Source organism: Mastigoproctus giganteus, chromosome 9, assembly GCF_048544385.1.
Source record: "Mastigoproctus giganteus isolate SK-2022 chromosome 9, ASM4854438v1, whole genome shotgun sequence".
Taxonomy (NCBI): Eukaryota; Metazoa; Arthropoda; class Arachnida; order Uropygi; family Thelyphonidae; genus Mastigoproctus; species Mastigoproctus giganteus.
This window is the reverse complement of record NC_143583.1, coordinates 116,848,644-116,869,941: the sequence shown is the minus strand read 5'-3', so window position 1 is coordinate 116,869,941 and position 21,298 is coordinate 116,848,644. Positions and strand designations below refer to the sequence as shown.

At 37.5% G+C, this 21,298-nt stretch overlaps 1 protein-coding gene across 3 annotated transcripts in view; it reads left to right on the top strand.

Moving 5' to 3' along the window:
* LOC150080668 (fibrillin-2-like) overlaps window positions 1–21,298 on the top strand; it is a 1,460,049-nt gene that overhangs the window by 544,632 nt on the left and 894,119 nt on the right. For all 3 annotated transcript variants that reach the window (XM_090381969.1, XM_090381968.1, XM_090381967.1), the window contains exons 19-20: window positions 5,379–5,519; window positions 18,999–19,049. In XM_090381969.1, coding sequence (XP_090238095.1) covers window positions 5,379–5,519; window positions 18,999–19,049 — 192 coding nt within the window. The remainder of the gene's footprint in view (window positions 1–5,378; window positions 5,520–18,998; window positions 19,050–21,298) is intronic.

The window sequence follows — 21,298 nt, the reverse complement described above, 5'->3', positions numbered from 1 at the left end:
CATTCCCTGACCTTTCCGCATCCTCCGTATTTGGTGGTGACGGGCTCGAACCCTGGTTTAATCAAGAAGTGTGTGCTACGCACTGCTGCTCCTTCCCACCTGGCTACGGAGGCGCCTGAGCTTCTTGTACCAGCAGTTGTGGATGTTATCAATTCCCTGGGTTCACCAGTTCTGGGTGTTCCTGATCGACTGTTTTACTTCTTCTTCTCGAATCTCCCAATCTCTGATCTCTTGTATGTCCTTCGTTTTCTTCCGTTCTAGCTCTGCTGTTATGTCTTACTTCACTGCTCCAGATATTTCCCCAGAATTCTTCGATCGTTTTCTTCTCGGGTGGTCTGTTTCCTGCTTTCTCTTCTTCACCCAGTTTCCTGTAGAAGGCTCTTTGGTCCTCATCGAAAATTCGGTTATTTATTTTCCTCTGGGAGCTCTCTTTGTATCGGTGTAGTCTCTTGCTTAGTGCAAGGAGGTTCTGCTTGAGCGTGCCCAAGTATTCTCCTATTCTTTCATTTTTGGTCTCATGTTTGCTGTGCACGCTGTCTCTCTTGAAGGCACCTCTGTAGCCAGGTGGGCAGGAGCAGCAGTGCGTAGCACACGCTTCTTGATTAGACCAGGGTTTGAGCCCATGCCCACCAAATACAGAGGATGCGGAAAGGTTAGGGAATGACCACCGCATATCCCCAGAGCAATATGGCCTTAGTTGCTAATGCTCCTAAAAACCAAATAACAAACAAACAATGCTCTTCACCTCTCCAATAAATTTCTTACTTCTATTACCTTGTTGGTACTGAGTCAACTGACATATCTTGACTCTTAATTCTTCTATTTTCTGCTGAAGTCTTCTTTTCCCAAGCTGGCAGTTCCTTCTGTTTTAGGTTCTTCTGTTGCTGGTCTCTCGTTTCTTTTCCATTAATCCTAGTGACTGCTATGGCAGCGCAGTATATGGCTGTGTGGATAGCCTCCAGCGTTGCACCATTGTTGTCAAGGTAATGTTCCATTATTTGCCGATTAAGGTGGTCTGTTACTCTCCACAGGATTTTATTTGGCCTCTGCATAAGTATCATGTAGATTCTTGTGGGGTCCATTCCTTCGAATTCTGTTATGGCCTTCTGTTCTGGATAGCATGACTTCGTCTCTTTCCACTTCAGCTACTCTGAGTTGTATTTCTTCTTGCTGTATCTCCTCTAGATCCATGGTATGCTGTTCGTCATCTGGTTCCATATTGACCATATTCTTTGTGCTTTGTCGCCGAGCACTGACATCCTGCTTGATTTTTTCCAAGATGGCAGGAGCTATTAGGTTCTTCGTGACGATGGTCATTCTTTGGTCTGCTAATTGCTGTTCGATGATCTGAATATCCAAGTATCGTTCCAACCACTTGTTACGTAGGCGTGATCTGTATATTGTCATATCGGTCTCTAGCCTGGTTATTTCATAGTATGCTCGCATGATGTATGTATTAATTTCAATGCTTCCCTTCATGCATTGGTGTTTTCTTCCTTTCTGGGCAGTCACTAGCGCAGTTGCACAGGAAACACTTCTAGTTGGTGGGGCTGGATGGTCTTGCCCTTCTCTTGTGGTAGCCTGACAGGGGACAGCACCACTTGCTCCACTGTCTTGCTCAGGAGACTGTCTCCAACTTTTCGAACCGACCCCTCTGCCTAAGGCCTGAGCGCGAGTGACTTTATCCTGCACCAATCTTGATGCAGTATGAATAATATTTATCTGCGACATCATCCACATATGGATGGTGGACTTGTTTAGCTTTGACTTATGTCTAGTGGTTTATTTATTTTATTTATTTCTCTCGAGTGACACCAGATGGCGCCACTATTTACCTCAGCCATCACCTCGACCTTGGGGAAGGTAACTTTTGCGATGTTTTTTTTTTTTTTTTTTAAATCATTTAATATTATTATTATATTGGTCTCCCAGCGTAATAGAGCCATATTCGCTTCCACCAATGAGGGATTCGAGTCTCGGTCCATCAGGCTGTTAATCCAGTGTCTTAACCAATGGGCTATCATGCCCCTTTTATTATTATTATTATTATTGTTTTTGCTGTTATATTATTTCTCCCTGATTTGGGGATTCCACTCCGTGATGGGTACTGCTACCAAGTACACAGGGTGGTTGTAATGCCTGGTGTTACTGTTGGTTGAGGAAATCTCTGACTGTTCTACAGGTGTTTAGGATTGCGATTTTCTGGAGTTCCTTGTAGGTGTTCTCTGTGAGACCTATTGCTGCTAGGCTGCTATGTAGAGTATTTGGTACCATACCAGTGGTTGACATGATGATTGGGATGGTTGATACTTCTTCCATATGCCAGATCTCCTTGTTACCATGTCTCAGGTTCATGTACTTCCTAATTTTTTCCTCATGGGTTTTCTAGACATTGATAGTGTTGGTCACTGCTATGTCAATCAAGTAGGTAGCCTTTTTCCTCTTGTCCACAAGGGTTATGTCCGATCTGTTGTGCGGGATGGTCTTATCTGTTATTGTGGCGAGGTCCCAGTCAGCTGGTGTGTTTGGGTCTCTAGTACTGCCTGGGATTCATACTTGTAGTATGGTACACTTTCTTTGGTCAACTGATATTTCCTCGCGAGCTTCTGATGTATTATCCTGGCTTGGCTACCTGGTCGTGTCTATGAGTGTACTCAGTCTGGGTGATCACCTTGCACCCCGCGGTGATGTGTTGGATTGTTTCTGAGGCCAGGTGGCATCGTCAACATGTGTCATCTGACATTCTGGGCTCCTTTGCGATGTATTTTCTATAGTTTCTGGTGTTGATTACCTGGTCTTGGATGGCCAGCATGAATCCTTCAGTCTCGGGGAAGAGCGTCCCACTTGTGAGCCATGCATTGGAAGCAATGTTATTGACATGATCTTGATGGAAGTCATTGTAGTGTCTGCCATCGAGTGTCTTCTTTGCCCATCTTTCTAACTTCGTTTCTTGTACCGTCTGGGCGAGAAGGGTTTCCTCACTTAGGTTGAGTGGGGTGTACCACTTATCTATCTTCTTTACGGCCTGGTGGAGTGATGCTGCGTTGTTCTCAAAGTAATCCTTCAGGTTAAGTATCGCTGTTTTCTGTTGTTCTGTCAGGTTTATCAGGCCCCTTCCTCTCTCTTTCTGAGGTTTTGTTATTCTCTCCACTGCTGACTTCGGGTTGTGTTGGTGACTCTTGGTCATCATTGTATTTGTCTTTCTCATGATATCTTCTAACTCAGTGTTAATCCAATCTGTGACCCCGAATGTGTATGTTAGTACTGGAGCTGCATAGGTGTTTATGGCTTTAACTGTATTCTCTCCACTCAATTTTGCTTTCAGCAGGCGTCTTAGTCTCTGATAATATTTTTCGGTCAGACGCTTCCTGATTTCCTTGTGTTATAACTGCTGAGCCTGCATCATCCCTAGGTATTTGTAGGTTTATTATTATTATTATTAGTATTATTAGCTATATGGTTGCAAGGAAGACTGAGGCTTATCCTGCACCAGCCAAAAAAAATTTTCCAAGTTACCCTAAGAGAGAGAGAGAGAGAGAGAGAGAGAGAGAGAGGAGCATTAGCAACTAAGGGGATATGCAGTGGTCATTCCCTGACCTTTCCGCATCCTCCGTATTTGGTGGTCACGGGCTCGAATCCCAGTCTAATGAAGAAGCGTGTGCTATGCACTGCTGCTCCCGCCCACCTGGAATGGAGGTGCCACTCACCAGATGTGAGCCCCAATTAATATTATTATGGCAAATCCAAAGTGCCTATGTGTACAGCCTTTCAGTGTAATGCTCATGTAAAATTGACAAACAAACAAACAAACAAACAAAAAAAAAAAAACTAGGTAGTGTGATCATAAGTGAAATGTTTTTGTAATTTGAACTTAAAGAAATATAGAAACATGGTTTTAGGAGTTTATAATCAATTATGTGATGGGATTATAAATGATTATATGGTTATATATGATCAAAACCATTGATGGCTAAACTAATATTTACGAAATGATGAAGCTTACTGACTATTTAGATAGATTTCCTAAGAAAGAGTCTCCTTGGCACTGTATAGCAATTCCAGTACTTCTCTAGAAATATTCCTGATTAGGCTTCTTTTGGAATTGATAATAGTTCCTGCATTTCATGTTGAATGGTTTCCTCATTGCTGCAAATCTGAGAGATCTTTTGAGGGATCTTTAAGAAACAGAAATGAAACATATGCTTGAGAAACAGAAATCACATGGAGCTCAATCCAGTGAGTATGTCAAATGATGAACTACAGTGATGGATTGTTTAACAAGAAATTCTTTAATGGAAACTGACTGTTTAGGGGCATTGTCAGGTTCAATTTCCAGAAGTTCAATTTTCTGGCTGTTTTCCCCAAACAATATCACATAATCATCATAGGCCCGATTTGTAGTTTTTTTGGTTCATTGTGTTCCATATTGAAGGAATTCATAATGTCACAATGAATGATACCCTTTGGGTCAAAAATTCTCCAAAATGTCACAATTTATTGACATTTTGGAGAAGACAGAGTCTTCTATTGAGAGGATTGGACCTTTGTTTTTTAACCAGTAATGAAGGAACAAAATCAAGTGGAGGGCAGCAGCATGTCATTGAAGATCCTGATATGCAAGAACTCTCCACTCTATGTGATCATCAGTTCTCAAATCTTGTTAAAATTAAGTACTTTTTTTCCTTTACAATCACAAAGAACAAGTTCGACGTTGGGCCTCTTACTGTTTTCAGTAATTATTTATAAATTATCACTAGCAACTTTGTGGATAGATTAAAAACTTATGTAAGTGTTTAAAATCACAAAAACAAAGTGCTGTCTAAAAATGTACAATTCAATTCAATTCAATTCAGTTTGGAGAACAACATTAAACGATAACCCCAGGGACTCACGTCTGGTGAGTATGGGCTTGGCACACCCAGGGTCCTGAGCTAGATATCATCATTCTTCTCTTTCTTGGTGATTTCCTTCTCCCACTCTCTCTCTCTCTCAGGGTAACTCAGAATTTTTTTTTTTTTTTGGCTGGTGCAGCATAAGCCTCAGGCTTCCTTGCACCATATGGCTAATAATAATAATAACAATAATAATAATACTCTTTCCATCCATCCATAATAATAAAGCCTGCCCATTATTTCACATTGTAGCATTTCTACACTCTTATTTCCAAATATGTTTGTTGCCCCATGTTGAAGAATAAATATCCATATCCCCCCCCCCCAAAATATACAGAAATGACAAGCAGTATTTATTTTACAAATTTTGTAGATAACAGTAAGTTGTATGTTCTTTCTTTAGTTATTACCCATTTGTTTTTCTAAACAAATGGGTAATAACTAAAGAATAATTAAAATATATGTGTATCTGTTTTTATTTCTTAGACAATAGAAGAGGATCTTGTTGGCTATCTATTCGTGATGGACAATGTGAGCAGGATGTTAAAGTCCCTATTCTGAAATCAGAATGTTGTGGGACAATTGGTAAAGCATGGGGATCTCCATGTCAATTGTGCTCTGACGTTGGTACATATGCTTTGCAGAATCTTATATATAAAACTTTATACAAAGCTGTTCATATAACTAATTTTATTTATCGAAAATCATTATTTTAAAATGTATAAATGTAATCTTCAAGAATAATATTATCACTGAATAAAACAAGTCATTGTTCATTCATTCTATATGTTTAACTGGAAATTTTTTGCTAAACAATTTGCTTTAGTCTCATTAAACTGATATTAAGATTAATGGTTATTTTAAAACAATTTTCAGAATAATTAGTTATTTTCCATGGAGGGACAAGTAAGAATCTATGATAGAATTCATATTTTTTTTTTGTATCTTTAACCCCCCACCTCCAGAAAAGTTAAGAAAGCAAATGGTCCTTTAAGAAAATTTACCTTTTCATATTCTTGCTGTAATTGGTATTGTATTTATTGATTGCAAATTACTCATATAATACAATAGTACTTTTCTACAGTATAAGCTTTTTATATTTGGATTACTTTTCTGTTATTGATTTATTATATCACTATATATATATATATATATATATATATATGATAGTTAGGAATGTTGCTAGCAGAGACAAAGAGGTGATTATATTATAAGGCAATGGTCAAGCCACACCATGAGTACTGTGTACAGGTCTGGAGGCCTCACTTTAGGAAGAATGTAGAGTTGCTAGAATGAGTACAGAGAAGGGCAACAAGATTAGTGAGAGGAACAAAGGGGTTCTCTTACCAAGAGGGGCTTAAATTCTGCAAGTTGCAGCATCTGGAGACTAGGCACCTGCAAGGCGATCGATTGAGGTGTACAAGGCCTTGAATGGTTTGAGCAGGCTCAATGCTGATGGGATATATCCACTTGCTCAGTTTAAGAACCTGAGGAAAGACAGTCATTGAATAGATGTGTGGAGGTTTGCCTTTAGCCAGCAGGTAGTTGATTGCTGGAACAGACTTCCATCTGTTGTTGTGGAAGTTGATAGCTTAAATAAATTTAAGGCTGAACTAGACAAACATTTGGAGTGATCAGATGGGTGAAATGGGAAGGTTGTTTTTTTTTTGGCCGATGCTTATGTGCTTCAACTAATGCTAATATCTATAATAATAATAATAATAATAATAATAATAATTATTATTATTATTAATTTCGTTAATAACAGTAATAAAAATATATATGTTTATCTAAAACTTAAACAGTAGTCAGACCAGAACGTAACGTGGGAACCTGTGGATTACTGAACTGCAACTTTGAAAGTAGGTGTTCCGTAATAAGTACTATTGATTGATATCAATAGTAGTTATTACGAGAAATATTACGAGAAATTGCAAGAAATATAAAATAAATGAATATGTGTACAAATCATTTAGGACATAATATCAGTAAAGAATGAAATCATGGATGGAATATCAATTGCTTTTCAATGAGAGATATAGTTTACCTCCCCCCCCCCCCAATAATTTTGTGTGGTTGCAGCACAAGACTTAGACTGCATGCTGTAAATAAGACTTTCAAGAAACCCAAGTGGCAGTGATTCCTGCTGGTTAATGAGAGCCTTTATGGAAAGATTGTGGAGATGGTTGGAGGGTAGCAATATTGCAGCCAACTATGCTCTGTAGGATTGAGCTCAGGGGATAATGTTGGTGAAGCCAAATGAAGGAAGAATGAAATTGTTTCCTTTTGCCCTTGCATAAGAGCTCATGCAGAGGATCTCGGATGTCTCTTATACCATTGGTTTTTTTGCCTGAGAGCACATGTATCTTAGTGCATCCATCAAAAGAGCTGCTCAAGTCAGAACCCCCCTCCACTTGACCCATAGGTGCCCCTTTCAATGATGTTATCAGGGAAATGCCATCCTGGCTTCCTCCCCATTTGGGAGGAAGCCAGGATGGCAGGGTGCATCTTGAATCACTTTGTATAGCAAATGTGGTATTATTAAGAGTGCACATTGCCAGTAGGTTTGGGTTCATATGACATATCTGCACCAATTCAATCTCTTTCTTCTGCAACGAGGTTGAAGTGTATGCAGACTGCAGACTTCTGTCTGCAGTCTGCCCTCTGTCTTCTTGTGTAGAGGCCACTTTTGTGCAACCTCCCTTGTATGGCAAAGGCAAACATGTATTCTTGTGGCATCCATGGATCTGAATGCACTTGATATGATGTTGTCATTTTGTAATTTTTTTTTTCTCTTAATAATCAAAGGTATCTGCTTTTACTCTAGGTTGTTACCCCAGGTCTTTCTCCACCAGGTCTTCTGTTACTAGTCTCCGACTCTTGGAACTTTCTCCAAAGTCTCTGGACAATTGCATGATCAAAGTTAAACTATTTGACTATATCTACTTGTGACTTACCCAGTCTCATGCCTTCCAGTCGCTCTCCAGCAAAAGAGTCAAGGTGATTCCTTTCAAGCATTCTTAACACACTAAACAAGGAATAAGCTTGCTTTCTCCAATATAAGCATTATAAGGAACCCTAATCCTAGGGGAAAAAAACATTCTGTACTGCATTGGGGCATAATGTGTGTTCAGCATAATAATTAGAATTTAATTAACTTAATATTATAACTAAACAAAACCAGATGTTTTGGTGATGTATGGCCCCTTCTTTCATGTTAAAAATTAAACAGAAATTTTTAGAATGTTTTAAAATTGATGTCTTTCTAAAATGTTTAAACATCAATATTAAATATTAGAATGGCAAAACTTTGAACACACAGTTTAGAAATACACTTCTAATTGGTAAGAATTATTTACCAATCAACCAATTATCAGTTAATTACCAGTACATTATTACAATTGTACCAGTTGTTTATAATTATAAATAATTGGTAATTGATAAGCAATATCCATGTTACTTATAACCAAAGATAGTGGTCAGAGGGATCAGTGGACAGGAGGAGTTCTTTAATTGGTGGCTGGAGAGTCATTTGAAGCTGTCACTGCTTGGTGGTCTAGCATGTTGACTGTTTGAGAGGAAGACTCTTATGTCAGAACTAGTTGTCACTGTTGTGTTCTGGGAAGTTGGAGCATTACCTTATCCAGTTGGACCAGTAACCTGCCTGGCTGTAGTGCATGTTGATTGGTACATTGGTAAGAAATATCCATTACTTTTAACATGGTGAAACTTATAATATTGCTTGGTGAAATCCTTATCCATGTACTTTTATAGTTGGCATTTCACAGAAAGTGGACATTTCTCTCTTTGCTCTGTGGTTAGAGGTTAAAGGAGTAATGGTTTGTACTCAGTGGACTAATTTTTTTGCTTTTGTTTAATTTTTTTATATTTTTAATTTAAATTATTAAATTATTCATTTATTTAAATTAAATATTTAAATTATTCATTTATTTTAATTAAATATTTAAATTATTCAAATTATTTAAATATTTTGTTATAGGAAAAGTTATTTCCTATGATATTTTGTAAATTTACTTTTTACAATATAAACTTAATTTTAATAAAAAGTACTGTATGTGCTATTTTTTTAAAGTTAACAGTGGTTGCTACAAGACCCATATTGCATACTTCTGCCTGAGGGCATTGTGATTCAGATGACCATAGGCGATTCTAATGTGAGTTGCCACTTCATTGGTTGCATAGCCTGTGGCATGTATTCAAAGGTCAGTCTAGTTGCTAATTATAGGTCAACTGATAATTCTTTTCTTTGTTTCCAATGTAATGAGTGCACTGATCTCAAATTAAAATTTGGTGCAATTCTGTTAACCTGTTAAGTGATGCACTGCTAATAATCAATTGCATACTGCTCTGGTTCAACAGCATTTATTGTTATTGGAGATTTCATTGCCAAGGAAATAGGTAATATATATATATATATATATTTTTTTTTTTTTGCACAATATGAATAGGTGGACTAGAACCAGGGTGTGCCTACAGGGAATGGCGATTAATTATGTCACCAACAGATTATCAGAGTTTAGGAGAAGGTTAAAGAGATCATTATTATTCATATGGAGACTAATGGTATTAAGCACACAAAAACTGATGATTTGTTGAATAAATGTAGGACCATGCTTAAAAATTGTCAAGTCAGAATGTGTATGCATCTACAATTCTGCCAAGAAATGATGGGTAGGTCTGTATGCTAAAAGCCTTGTGAATTAACTCAAAGAGTTGAGGAACTCTGTATGGCTTCTGGGAACCCCCCCCCCACTTCTAGGTAGAAGAAATATATTTTGTTGAGAAAGTATTCATTTGAACGAGGATGGTATTAAGGGTTTTTCCCAGTATCATTGAGGATACTGTAAGGGTTCAGGGAAACTGCTAAGGGATGATATTCTCTGATGATATTGGTCAAAGTAATGTTTGTGCACATCTCAAGAGTTCTTGTTTGTTGTCACAACAATCAATATTGGGAAAATGTTCTGAGGGTAATGATATTTCAAATGAGCTGGAAACATGTTTAAATAACTTCAAGGGGTGTGTTAGGGTAGTAAACTATATGAGAGCAGTTAATCTTAACTGTGTTTGCAGTAATGTCAGGAGTGTCATCAATAAAATGATATTAATTTACTCCTAAGGTCACATTTGGATTTAACATACTCATAATGATAATGAAACACCAAGAAATTCAGATAAACTCTAGAGCTTTTTAAAATTTTGTTCCTTTTTTATTTTATTATATTAAATTTAGTATATAATTTAGTGTAAATAAAATAAAAAGAATATACTTTTCTTTTGATTTTGTGGTGAATTAGTTCTAATAAAAAGAATAGAAAAAAAAAATAGTAAAATAAAAATGTAAAAATTACAAACAAAGAAATATATATTTAACATATGTATGGATCAGACCTGCAGCCTCTGGACTGTTAAAACTTTTGTTTTAACCCCTAGATCATATGGACTGATAATGAGAAATCAATTACAAACATTGACATGGCACAAATCAAACTTTCTCTCGATTTTCGTGGGGGAAGGGCAGGTTCTGAATTTGTGGTCTTTCTGATTAGTCATATTGCTTCATTTAAGGAATATTTTATCCTCAAGAAGAGTTAAATAAATTAAAGATGACATGTCTGTGCCCACCCACCTTTTTTGTTAGCTTCCAAGATTGAGAAAGGGCAAGTGGAGCTGAACATTTAGAACATCAGAAGAAGAAGAGTGTTTTGAAACTACTTGTTGACCAAAGTTTCATCACATGCATTGGTAATGTCAAATAATGATTAAAAGCTATGTTTAATAATTTGTGGTGAGTATGAATTGGCATGCCGTGAGTTCTGTCTTAGAGAAATTACTATCAAAGTTTAGTTGGTGGTAATAGTAGTAGTAGTAGTAGTAGTGTGGCATGTGATGCAAGAAAGCAACGTTTAATAATTTGTGGTGAGTATGAATTGGCATGCCGTGAGTTCTGTCTTAGAGAAATTACTATGAAAGTTTAGTTGGTGGTAATAGTAGTAGTAGTAGTAGTGTGGCATGTGATGCAAGAAAGCAACTGATGCTGCATATGAGCTTATGAATTCTTAATTTGAATTTATGCCCCCCTTAGGTTCGTAATCTGAACAAGTGGAGTGATCCCATCAGAATTCAGCGTGCTCAACCCATTCAAGGCCTTATACACCTCAATCAGATCACCGCACAGGTGCCTAGTCTCCAGCCACTGCAATTTACAGAACTTAAGCCTCTCTTGATAAGAGGATCCCTTCATTCCCCTCACCAATCTTGTTGCCCTTCTCTGTACACACTCAAGCAAATCTACATCCTTCCTAAAATGAGGCTTCCAGACCTGTACGCAGTACTCATGGCATGGCCTGACCATTGCCTTATACAGAGAGACATTCACCTCCTTTTCCCTGCTAGCAAAATTTCTATATATCATTGACAACACCCCATGACCTGGCCTGGCAGCCTGTCTGCATTGCTCAGAAAACTTCATATCTGACTGCACAATTACTCCTAGGTCTTTTTCATTTTCTATCGCCTTAAATGTAGTACCACACAGTTGGTACGTTTCTCTGGGGGGTTACTTCTACCTATATGCAGTACTTTACATTTGTCAAGATTAAACTTCAGTTGCCACTTCTTAGCCCATCTGCCCAAATTTTCTAGATCCTGTTGCAGTAGCACACTGCCATTATTGTCATTATCAACCCTGCCAACCTTTGTATCATCTGCAAACTTCGACACAAAGCCTGATATACCTTCATCAATATCATTGATAAATATACAAAACAGCAGTGGACCCAACACTGAACCCTGTGGGACTCCACTAATAACATTAGTCCACGAAGAGCAGCACCCATTGATTACCACCCTCTGTCTTCTCCCATTTAACCATCCTTTTATCCATTGTAGCAACTTACCCTTAATACCATTCTGCTCCAATTTGGACAATAGTCTTCCATGCACAATAGTGTCAAAAGCTTTCCTGAAATCTAAATATATAATATCAAAATTATTTTTTGCATCCAGTTCCTTTGTAAACACATCATAATATCCTATCAAATTTGTCAGACAAGACTTTCCCTTAACAAATCCATGCTGTTTGAATTATTGCTGCAGTCTTGACTAGATGATCCTGCAGTGCATCTTTAACCAATGACTCCATTATTTTACCCGGAGCAGAAGTTAAACTAACTGGTCTGTAATTATCCGTGTCACCCTTTGATCCCCCTTTGTGAATTGGGGATACATTTGAACATCTCCAGTCTGTGGGGACCTCCCCTGAGTCCAAGGATGCTCTCATAATTATGGCTAAGGATTTGCTTAGTTGCTTTGCCGCCTCCTTTAATATAACTGGATAGATCCCATCCACCCGAGGTGCCTTTTTCATGTTTAACTTCAACAATTTCTCCTCCACTTTGCTTTCAGTTATTACAAAATCATTAATCTCCCTGTTACAATTTGATAACCTTCTGTCATTTTCAAAACTTAATAACTCCTCATGTGTGAATGTAGATGCAAAATACTCATTCAGTTTGTTTGCTCTCTGAGCAGGATCATCAAAAGTCGAACCATTGATATCAAGTGGACCAATCAGATTCATCCCTTTCCTTTTAGAGTTTATATAAGTAAAGAAATCCTTGCTGTTTTTCTTAGCATCTTTTGCCAAAGATTTCTCATAATCTGCCTTCGCCTGCCTAACCTCCTTTGTGACTTGATTTCAGACTAGCTTATATCTGCCATAGGCTTCTGATTCGCTTTATAATTTATATGCATCCCATGCATTTTTTTCTCTGTCACGAGTCTCATTAGTTCATTTGATAACCATTTAGGCCTAAACCTTGAACAGTATTTCTTAATAGGTATGAAACTTTTAGTAGCTTCCACGATTAATTCCTTGAATGCTTCCCATTTAGAATTTACTGTTGGCAACATCGTCAGTTGATCCCACTCTACAGAATTTAAAAACTGTCTGAGACCGCTGTACTCACCTTTACGGAAGCAAAAACCCTTTCCTTTACCCCTGATGGTAATTATATCTTTAAGTATAATTACCAGAGGCGAATGCCAGAGGTGTATTCAACTCAGGCAGTAAGCTAGATAATCTTGTAATAACTGAGAGTAAAGTAGAGTGGAAATTGTTCAAGATAAACACAAGAAAGGCACCTGGGGTGGATGGGATCTATCCAGTTATATTAAAGGAGGCAGCAAAGGAAGTAAGCAAACCCTTAGCCATAATTATGAGAGCTTCATTGGACTCATGGGATGTACCCATAGACTGGAGATGTGCAAATGTGACTCCAATTCACAAAGGAGGATCAAAGGCTGACACAAGTAATTATAGACCTGTGAGTTTAACTTCTGTTCCAGGAAAATTAATGGAAGCACTGATTAAAGAAGCACTGAAGGATCATCTAAACAAGACTTCAGTTATAGCTCGGACACAGCATGGTTTTGCTAAAGGGAGGTCTTGTCTGACCAATTTGATTGGATACTATGATGCAGTCACAAAAGAACTGGATGCAGGGAATAACTTTGATATTATATACTTGGATCTTAGAAAGGCTTTTGATACTGTTGCACATGGAAGACTGCTGCACAAATTGGAGCAGTGTGGCATTGGAGGCAAATTGCTGCTATGGATAAAGGGGTGGTTGAGGGGGAGAAGACAGAGAGTGGTAATCAATGGACATTGCTCATCGGGGACTAATGTTATTAGTGGAGTCCCTCAGGGTTCAGTGTTGGGTCCATTATTGTTTTCTGTATTTATAAATAATATTGATGATGGTATTTCAAGCTTAATGTCCAAGTTTGCAGACGATACAAAGGTTGGCAGGGTTGTTAAGGACTCTACTGATGCTATGCTGCTGCAACAGGATCTGGAAAGGTTGAGCAGATGGGCTGAGAGGTGGCAAATGAAGTTTAACATTGACAAATGTAAAGTACTACATATGGGAAACAGCAACCCCAGGCAACGTATCAACTCTGTGGTACGTACTGCACTGACAGTGGTAGAGAATGAAAAGGACCTGGGGGTAATTGTGCAGGCAGATATGAAGTTCTCTGACAGTGCTGATGGGCTGCAATAGTAGCTCATGGTGTCTTTTCAATGATATACAGAAATTTTTCTAGTAGGGATAAGGAGGTGATTATTCCCTTGTATAAGGCAATGGTCAGGCCACACCTTGAGTACTGTATACAGGTCTGGAGGCCTCATTTCAAGAAGGATGTAGAGCTGCTGGAACGAGTACAGAGAAGGGCAACAAGATTAGTGAATGGAACAAACTGTTGCTCTTACGAAGAAAGGCTTAAGTTCTGCAAATTACAGTGTCTTGCGACCAGGCACCGGCGAGGTGATCTGATAGAGGTGTATAAAGCCTTGAATGGTTTGAGCATGCTCAATAACGATGGGATTCTTCCTCTTGCTCAGAATAATGACCTGAGAGGGCATAAATTCAGATTGAGGAAAGTCAGATGTAGGATAGATGTGCGGAAATTTGCCTTTACCTAGCGGGTAGTTGGTTGGTGGAACAGACTTCCATCCCTTGTTGTGGAAGTTGATAGCCTAAATAAATTTAAGGCTCAGCTGGACAGGTATTTCAAATGAACGGAGGGGTGAAGTGGAAGTATTTTTTTTTTTTTTTGTTTGGCTGATGCTGCATAAGCTTGCTTTCTTGCATCATATGCCTGTAAGTAAAGGTAAAGTGCAGCCATTATCAACCCACTGCAGGATGGAAGCCTCCTCAACAATTCATGCTGAGGGAAATGGACCATAGTCTGCCAGGCTGGTCCGGTGCAGGTTGGCAGATCGACTGTATTCAGCAGTCAGGGGCTTGAACCCCGGTCTACTCAAAGAGCGTGTGCTACTGCACTCCCGCTCCTGACCACTCGGCTACGGAGGCCTCATATGTCTGTACTAATGCTAATGCTAAGTAAATCTCACATCAGTACACTGTGATTGTTGCCACCTAGTGGTTCCTTTATCTGCAAATTCCTAATACAAGAATGATCACTGATAACCCGATCAAGAGTATTACCCTCTCTGGTTGCCTCTCGAACATGCTGCTGCAGAAATCAATCATCCGATAAATCCACAAAAGTCTTACTAGTGTGTGATTGACCAACCCACAAGTTCCAGTCAATATCTGGGAAGTTAAAATCCTTCATTATAAGAGATTCTGATTTACTGGCCCACTCTATTTCTCTGTACAATTGTTCATTGTACTCAGTCGAGTCATTAGGCCTATAACACACTCCTACTCTTATTTTTGCTTTCACAGTGCTTATGTCACACCAAACTGAATCAACAGTTCACTGTTCATCTATATCAACTGGATGCACTTCTTTTGATTTTATGTTTTTCTTAATTAACAGCATGACACCTCCTCCCTTCCTATCCTGTCTGTCCTTTCTGTACACATTGTACTCCCCAACTTCCAATTCTGCATTCCTAATATCAGTGTGACACCACGTCTCTGATATCCCAACAATATGCGCCTTTGACTTGACCAACACTTCAAATTCATCAAATTTATTTACTATACTTCTAGCATTGTATATGTGCAAGCATACATGCACCTATTCCTATTCCTAGTTACCCTGACACATCCCATATACCCACCTGTTTCAGAATGACTGGCATCAGTCCCTGAAACCCCCAAACACCCCTCGCTCCAGGCCGCTGCTTATTCTAATAGAAATAGTGCAAGTATCATCTTCACCTCTGCCTGTGGCTACTTTTACCTTTTCGTCTGTGAATCCCCCCCCAAACTAGCAGTTTTCCAACCCACCTAACACTGCCTCGATAGCATCAGCAAATATTCTTGCACCCTTTCTATTTAAGTGTATCCCATCCCTGTAGAAGCAGTCTCTCCTGTTAACAAGCACAGACCACGCTGAAAAAATTCTATCCCTTGAGCCTTGCACATTCCCTCCAGGGCCAAATTGATCGACAAGGCTCTCATCATGTACTCTCTCCTATCTTGTCTGGGCAGAATTGCAGACACTTTCAGATTTAACCTAACTCACGACTTTTTTTCAACATTGACCTGTACTTGTTAAGTAAATCTGCAGATCTCCTACTCTTAATATCATTGATGCCAACGTGTACAGCAATATCACCTTTTGTGCCCTTAAAAGATGATATATGCTTTACAGCGTGATCAACTTTTGCCCCTGGAAGAATTGATGACATTTTACCCGGGTCCTGTTCCATCTATCCTTTTTACACAATATATTCCCCGTCTCCCTGACAATAGGGTCACCAACCATGACTAGTTCCTTTTGACCAGCACATTTTGCCTTGGAAATTGCTGCTGTGTTGCCTGATGTCCAGGAGTGAGCTCTGGCATTGAGTTGGGCAGCTGAGAGCTTGACTGGCCCGTCATATTAATTTCTTCGAGGGCATCTACCCTACACCTCAAGCTCTCATAGATGCCCAGTAGAATGCTGAGTTTATGCCTAATTTCTAGACACTCTCTGCACCTGGCACACACACATAGATATCCTCTTTGGCTAGATCATGTTCTGTTCCAGAGAGTTCGGCAAACATTTCACCAGTTTCACATTTTTTTTCGTCTATGGTTCATTGGAGAATCGCCACCCCTCAGTTCACCTCTGAGTCACAGCACTCCTGGCACTTTGTGCCCATTGCTTTGCTGGTCTAGTCTGGGGCATGATATTTTAAATTAATAAGATCCATAAATTTAATTAATTGTCAATACTATGCTATCTAATAGAATCCTAAATGCAGTGATGCATATTACGCTTCATAATTATACGTTAAAGCTACCTGGTTACCACAATTAAAAATTTGAATTCTCTACTACTCTGTACAAAAACAATGGCTGCAATATTTGAACGAAATAACGGTTTTACGTATATTAAGTAGTAATCTACAAAAACTCTTTATCTAAATTAAAAATAAAAATAACCAGCATAATTATAACTATAAGACTACGTATAAAGTACAATATAAAATAACAATTAGGTAAATAAAAAGGCAAACACTTATCGCTTTTTCGGAGCCTGTAATTCACAGCTGTAATGCTCTAGTGCCTGTCATTTTGGGAGGCACTAGAGCATTTGCTATAACATTTGTAGTTATAGCAAATATTGTTCCCTTTCTGACAACATAAACAATATTGTTGATATCTCGTATTCTCTGATCCATCTATAAGGTTATTAAAAAAATCCTAGTCTTTTGTAAGAGATAAAAGTTAATGTAATATCTGTTACAGAAACGACATGTTTTAATTTGAGAATTATAAGCATTATAACTCTGTTGCCATATGCAAAGTTTTGTTTTATGGCACAAAAGTATTCTTTAATCTTTCTTTTAAAACTGAGATGGTGCTGTGGATAAGTTGTGTTCCTATTTTTAGGTCATTTTCTGTAGACTTGTATTTAATAACATTATCCATTTGTTTGTATAATTTTTTACACAGTGAAACTGATGAGCATTAAAATCAGTAAAGTTATCTGTATGTTGGTTTGCCTTAAATGCAAATATTTGGTATATTATAATCTTTATTATAAATTCTAAGATTTAAAAAAAAAAAATTGAAACTGGTTTATCTACTAATGTAGAATGAATTAAATTAATGAAAATGGCTTGAGGGTTTTTTGGTCACTGACAATCAGTACATCAACTGTGAATAATAACAGGGACATTAGAGAGCACTGGTTTTGGATTTACACCTCAATTGGAGCTAAATAAATCCATGTGTGAGGTAGGTGGGGGGGGGGGGGGGGGGGTCTAAAATGTCCAAACCCATTAGCAAACGAAATATTTGTTTATGTGTATTGGAACTAAATTTCAAATATTTAAATTGAATAAGAAGTGTTATTAATTTGATAATGCTGTCAGGGCTAAATGATTTACATTTTTTAACGTATAGTCTAGAATGAGTAGTTCACATTACTAAAAAAGTGGCATAATGTATTTACCAAAATATTGCCATTTGTAATTGAATATTAGTAATGGAATAATATGTTATGCAGTGTAATAATTAGTATTAGTAATGGTCACATGGTGCAAGAAAGCCTATGGCTTATGCTGCACCAGCCAAAAAAAAAAAAAAAAAAAAAAAACCAAATAAAACAATGATAAAAAAAAACAACTAATAATTAATAAAAGAAAAGGAAATTAAACCTATCATCCTATGCATTTCCCTCATCCGAAGGTACTATCCAGATGACCTTTGAATTTCCCCAAACTGTCAGCCTCCTACCACCCATGTAGACAACTTATTCCAGTAATTTATAACTCGCTGGCTAAAATAAAACTTCCTGCAGTCCAATATAAACATCTCCCCCCACCCCTGTAACTTGAATCTAAACATCTCCCCTAGTTCTTGCATCATTTATAATCTTGAAACTTATAACTCCAAACTTAGAAAAGTTTATTAGTAGAAAAATAATTTTGACAGGAAAGAACTGGTAAATAGTGATCCTTAGTAAAATACTGTAATTTGAATAAAATGGCTATGTTTGTGTATATTATTAATGCCAAATATGTAAGGTGTAGTGTTTATTCCCTGGCCTATCCTTATATGATTATCTGTTTATTCATATAAGGTTTCAGCTTTTGTTCTTTGAATATATAGATGCCATGAATGCAGTTGTGAGATGATCGTTGTGCCATCTGAGCACAGTGAATTATTATTATTATTAGCCATATGGTGCAAGGAAGCCTGAGGCTTATGCTGCACTAGCCAAAAATAATTCCCAAGTTACCCTGAGAGAGAGAGAGAGAGAGAGAGAGAGAGAGAGAGAGAGAGAGAGAGAGAGAGAGAGAGAGAGAGATTGGCAGAAGTAGAAAGGAATCACCAAGAAAGAGGAGAATGATGATATGATATCCAGCTCAGGACCCTGGGTGTGCCAAACCCATACTCACCAGATGTGAGAGATGCAGGTTGTTGTGTTTTAATCTTTCTGTTAATTGTTTGTGTTTGTAATGTGTACTAATCACATATGAGAAATGTGACAAGTACACATTACCCAGAAATACCCTAAAATGACCCTTATATACAGTTCTCCACCACCAAATTGCAGATAGCTAATTCTTATAATTATTAATTTCTTAAATTTTACTGTTATTTTCAGAACTCCGCTGTTCTAAGGGATATATCATGCTAGATGGGACCACATGTACAGGTGAGTACAGTAAAATGCAAGTAGTTGTGTAACTTGAAGAGTTAATTATATTTATTTTGTTTATGATATATATGCATGTTTGAATAGTTACACAGTTTTATCCTAGTTTTTGTCAACTTATTTTAATTTTTGATTACTTAAATTTTTTATAAAATTTAATTTCATAATATGGCCATATGTTATGGGAAACTATGTTGCTATGTAATGAGGAACATTATTGTGGGAAAAAAATATAGTATATTGTATTGTGGCAGAGAGAGAGAAGAGGAGGAAAATGATGCAAAAAGAGTGTTAAAATATGGAGAAAGAAATAAAATAAGAAAAATAGATTTAGATTCATTTTCAACTGGGCAACATCATAGGCAAATTCCAGAAAAATATAAGAAAAATTTATTCACAATCACTCTTACTACCTTAAACCTGTTACCTTTCATACCCAGAATTTACTTTCACAGAATTTTATGAAGGGTATAGTTTTGAACAGGGATAATTAACATTTGCACATATTTGAATTAAGCAAAGTGTTTTGATATGTTGCTTGAAAGTAAGAAAGCATATGTAGCACATAACTGGAAATGAGATAAGCACTTATTTTTATGAGACAAAATCAAAAGTTTGTTTTTAAACTCTTTTGAAGAAAACAAATTAAAACTTTTTGCTGAAAGATGCATGTACATCAGAAAATATAAAAAAATAAATAATAATAATAATAATCACAAAACTAATAACTACATTATACAAAAATTACTTCTGTCATTCATGGTGTAACACATCATTTCCAGGGCTCTATAATTGCATTGTATACATAACTTGTTTCATGAGCAATAAGATGTTGATAAACTATTTCCTCTTGAGCAACAACAGTACTGATATTAACAAGTCTTTAACATTTAAATATGAAGTAATAATACATTGTAATATTTAAAAAATCATCAGTTGTCGAGGGAACAGGAAACTACCAAGCGATGACCTGAATGGAACTATAGCATTCAACCATAATATCACTACTGGAGAGGAGAATGAGTCACACAACCCTCTTCCCCACCTTCTCCGAAACTCAGAGCAGCATGTAGCAAAGAGAGGAACCAGTTGATCCTAGGGAGTTCCCAGCATCAGGTCAAGAGCATCACATTATCTGCTACAATACTTGCACTTTGTTTATTTAAGTCTTGAAATAGTGAAATCCATGTTTAGTTTCCAGGGTCAAATTGCAGTATGAATTATGTCTTTTAAGGTTGTGATGGGCATCAAGAAAAAAATCAAATATTCCTTACATTTTGAGGGTCCAGCTCTAAAATGATTTTTGAAGGACAGCCACAAGATATTCCACTGGATTTAACTGATTGGTAATGCTCTAGTAGGCATTTGAATCACATGGTGTATAATCCTGCTGCTTGTGCTCTGCCAGATACTGAATGGAGAAGTCTGAATAGGCTGTATGCTGGAAACTTGTTGAAGCCATGCTATGTCAAGGAGTTGGGATATTTATTTTGCTCTCTGTATGGCATAGCCAAAAATTTCACTTCTGCTTTTACTTTGTCTACCGAATGCATTGTGAATAATCAAAAGTAATAGAACAGACATCTGTGAAATGATCTAAACCTCACAAACTTTACATTCATTTCACAAATAAATGTGGTTTCAGTTCTAATCTCAATGATGTCAGTATCCGGTGCCTCCGTAACCAGGTGGGAAGGAGCAACAATGCGTAGCACACGCTTCTTGATTAGACCGGGGTTCGAGCCCATCACCACCAAATATGGAGGATGCGGAAAGGTCAAGGGAATGACCACCGCATATTCCCAGAGCAATATGGCCTTAGTTGCTAATGCTCCGAAAAACCAAATAACAAACAAACAAACATGTCAGTATCCACCTACAAGTTCTAAATATTTGCTGTATGATTTCTCTCACTTCAAGAGTGGTACTTACAAATTAACCACTCTGATATTCCTTGCCAGAGGCTTCCTAATTTTGAATCTCCTCTGGTTTGAAATCTCTGTACTCCATTTTGTTTGCAAATGTGTCTTTTGTGTGCATCAGTCTTTCAACACTGCTAATCATTCAAAACTTTTGACTTGCTTGCTTTGAAATCCTATTTTATCCAGTCTAAATTTCTTAACAGTGTTGTAATGTTCCTCGGTGAGTTTAATGTTCACAACTCTGGCTGCCTTCAGTTTTCTTGTTACACAAACCCAGCTAGTCAAAATGCTGAGAATTATTGGTCCTTGAAATTTGTCATAGACATT